The following is a 2253-nucleotide window of genomic DNA, read 5'->3' on the forward strand; positions in this document are numbered from 1 at the left end:
TATAAATGATTAAAAATATTATTTTATTAAAATATAATATAAAAATTTAATAATATATAAAATACAATATTGTACTTATATTTTACTGTATATTATATATGACTATATATTATATTATTATTTATAATATTTTATAATATAATAAAATTTAATTTAATAAAATAAATAAAACATCATTTTATAATTTTTATTAAAAAAACTTTCCTTTTACAATAGAAGATAGAGGTAAATATTTATGTTGTCATAAATAAAATAAAATAAAAACACAATGACTGTATAAAATGAACAGTCATATAGAATTTTGGGTAAGGGTCAGAGGAGATCACCCACTGTGGTTTGGATGTAACAACACACTTGAATGGTTAAGAATGGCTTTTAAAAGCACCAGAGGGTTATTGAAGGCAACAATTAGAAAACATCAGTGTCTAAAGCGTTCAGATTTATACACATCAGCTGGAAGAGGTAAATAATTGGGTTTAACAGGTCCCACATTCTTTTAGTAATAGTTAATCAATGTTATTAGGACCTGTTAACAGGCATGCAGTCCAGTCTGTGTCACTGATAACAAGGTTGAGGAGTCCTGTTACCATCTGCATCTGTAATGCATTTAGGGAAGAGTGTGAACAGAAAAAGAGAATTTCAGCCAAGAGGGTCCGGGAAGTGAGGAAATTCCAACTGACAAACTGGATATGGAAGACACTGACGCATAGGCCAAAGAGCAAAAACAGCACAAGCCTCTGCACGCTGACGTGTCACTGCATAAAACAGTCGCTTAGAGGATTATTGTGACTCAGTCTAGGCTGAGACTGCTGCTAGGACTGGACCCAAAGTGTGAGGAATTCAGTGAAGTCTGCATCATCTACAGGAACTACAGTTAGGAGCGAACAAAATCACTGGCTCACTCTCATGTCATTCCAAACCTGTACAACTTACCTTCTTCCGTTGAATACAAAAGACAGTTTTTTGCTCTTTTGTATGCAATGACAATACATGAGGACTGAAACTTTCAAGCATAATAACAAGACACAAAAAACATTAAATTACCATCAGTGTGGCCCTATATTTAAAGTCATCCAAAGCAATATAATAGCTTTGAGTGAGACACAGGCTATTACAAATGGATAATTTATTCAGTCTAGATTGGATTTGTGTGATTCATGAGCATATCAATTTGTGAACTGGATTAACCGATTCACTGAAAAGATCAGACTCAAAAGAATGATTTGGTCAAGTTTTCAGACTTGTATACTGTTTCTCACATAAAGCTATCATATGACTTGAGAACATTTGTTGTAAAGTGTACAAGTTGTATAAACTACTTTTGTGATACATTTAGAGTACTTGTTCAATGCTTGATGACCTCAGGCCTCATTCCATTTTAATTATATTCATAGAACATTTAGAAATGCACTAAATAAAGCAATTAATTTTTTTCTTTTTGGACAGGTCTATTACTGCCCCCCCCCAAAAAATTAAAAACATTAAACATTACTCCTATATACAATCACTTGAATACTCCTCCAGTGTATAATCTGTATAATCACCTTTGATGAATTAATGTAATTGTAATATAACAAATTAATATAATTGTAATAATATAGTAACAAATATTTTAAATATCATATGGTACAACCCTCTAAAAAATGTTTTATTAAAAAATAATTTGTGATGTTTGCAATAAATGATTACATATATTTAAAATCACCTTTTGTGTTCCACACAAGAACAAAAGTCATCGAGGTTTGGAACAACATAATGCGAAGTAATTTTCAAAATTTCCATGTTGGGGTGAACCATCCCTTTCATTTTTATATTGTTCCCATTGAATGACTGAAAAATGACAAGCTGTAATACTATACACCACAAAAATAAACTCTGTGAGATGTTGAAACCAATGTGACGCAGTTTGCTTCATATAGTCGGTTGTTTATAGGTTGTGCAAGACATGGGAATTGCACAAGAAACAACTAACAGCTAAACACGCTTCCTTAAAGTCAGGGTAGAGGACTAAGGGTCTCTTGCACAGACACACATACACACACACCTGCTGCTGTTGAAGATGCAGTAAATCCAAAGGGCTGATCTCCCCATTGATGTCACCGTTGGACCCGCCCTCTCTTCCTCCGCCGTCTGACTGGCTGCTTAGGCTGCTGACTCCATTTTGATTGGAGGGTGTTGTTCGAATGGTCTCAGTTGCTGATTCTACCATCATCACGTGGCACCTTGGGGGGGGGGGGGGGGTAAAAATAAAAT

General features: G+C 34.0%; 1 protein-coding gene across 1 annotated transcript in view; it reads right to left on the reverse strand.

Annotated features, from left to right (window-relative positions):
- Positions 1 to 2253, reverse strand: part of LOC107548756 (forkhead box protein P4-like) — a 132610-nt gene that overhangs the window by 80823 nt on the left and 49534 nt on the right. Inside the window, exon 2 of the mRNA XM_016229597.1 lies at positions 2045 to 2222. Coding sequence (XP_016085083.1) covers positions 2045 to 2212 — 168 coding nt within the window. The 5' untranslated portion in view covers positions 2213 to 2222. The remainder of the gene's footprint in view (positions 1 to 2044; positions 2223 to 2253) is intronic.

This window comes from Sinocyclocheilus grahami, unplaced genomic scaffold, assembly GCF_001515645.1.
Source record: "Sinocyclocheilus grahami isolate Dianchi unplaced genomic scaffold, SAMN03320097.WGS_v1.1 scaffold2.1, whole genome shotgun sequence".
NCBI classification, from domain to species: Eukaryota; Metazoa; Chordata; class Actinopteri; order Cypriniformes; family Cyprinidae; genus Sinocyclocheilus; species Sinocyclocheilus grahami.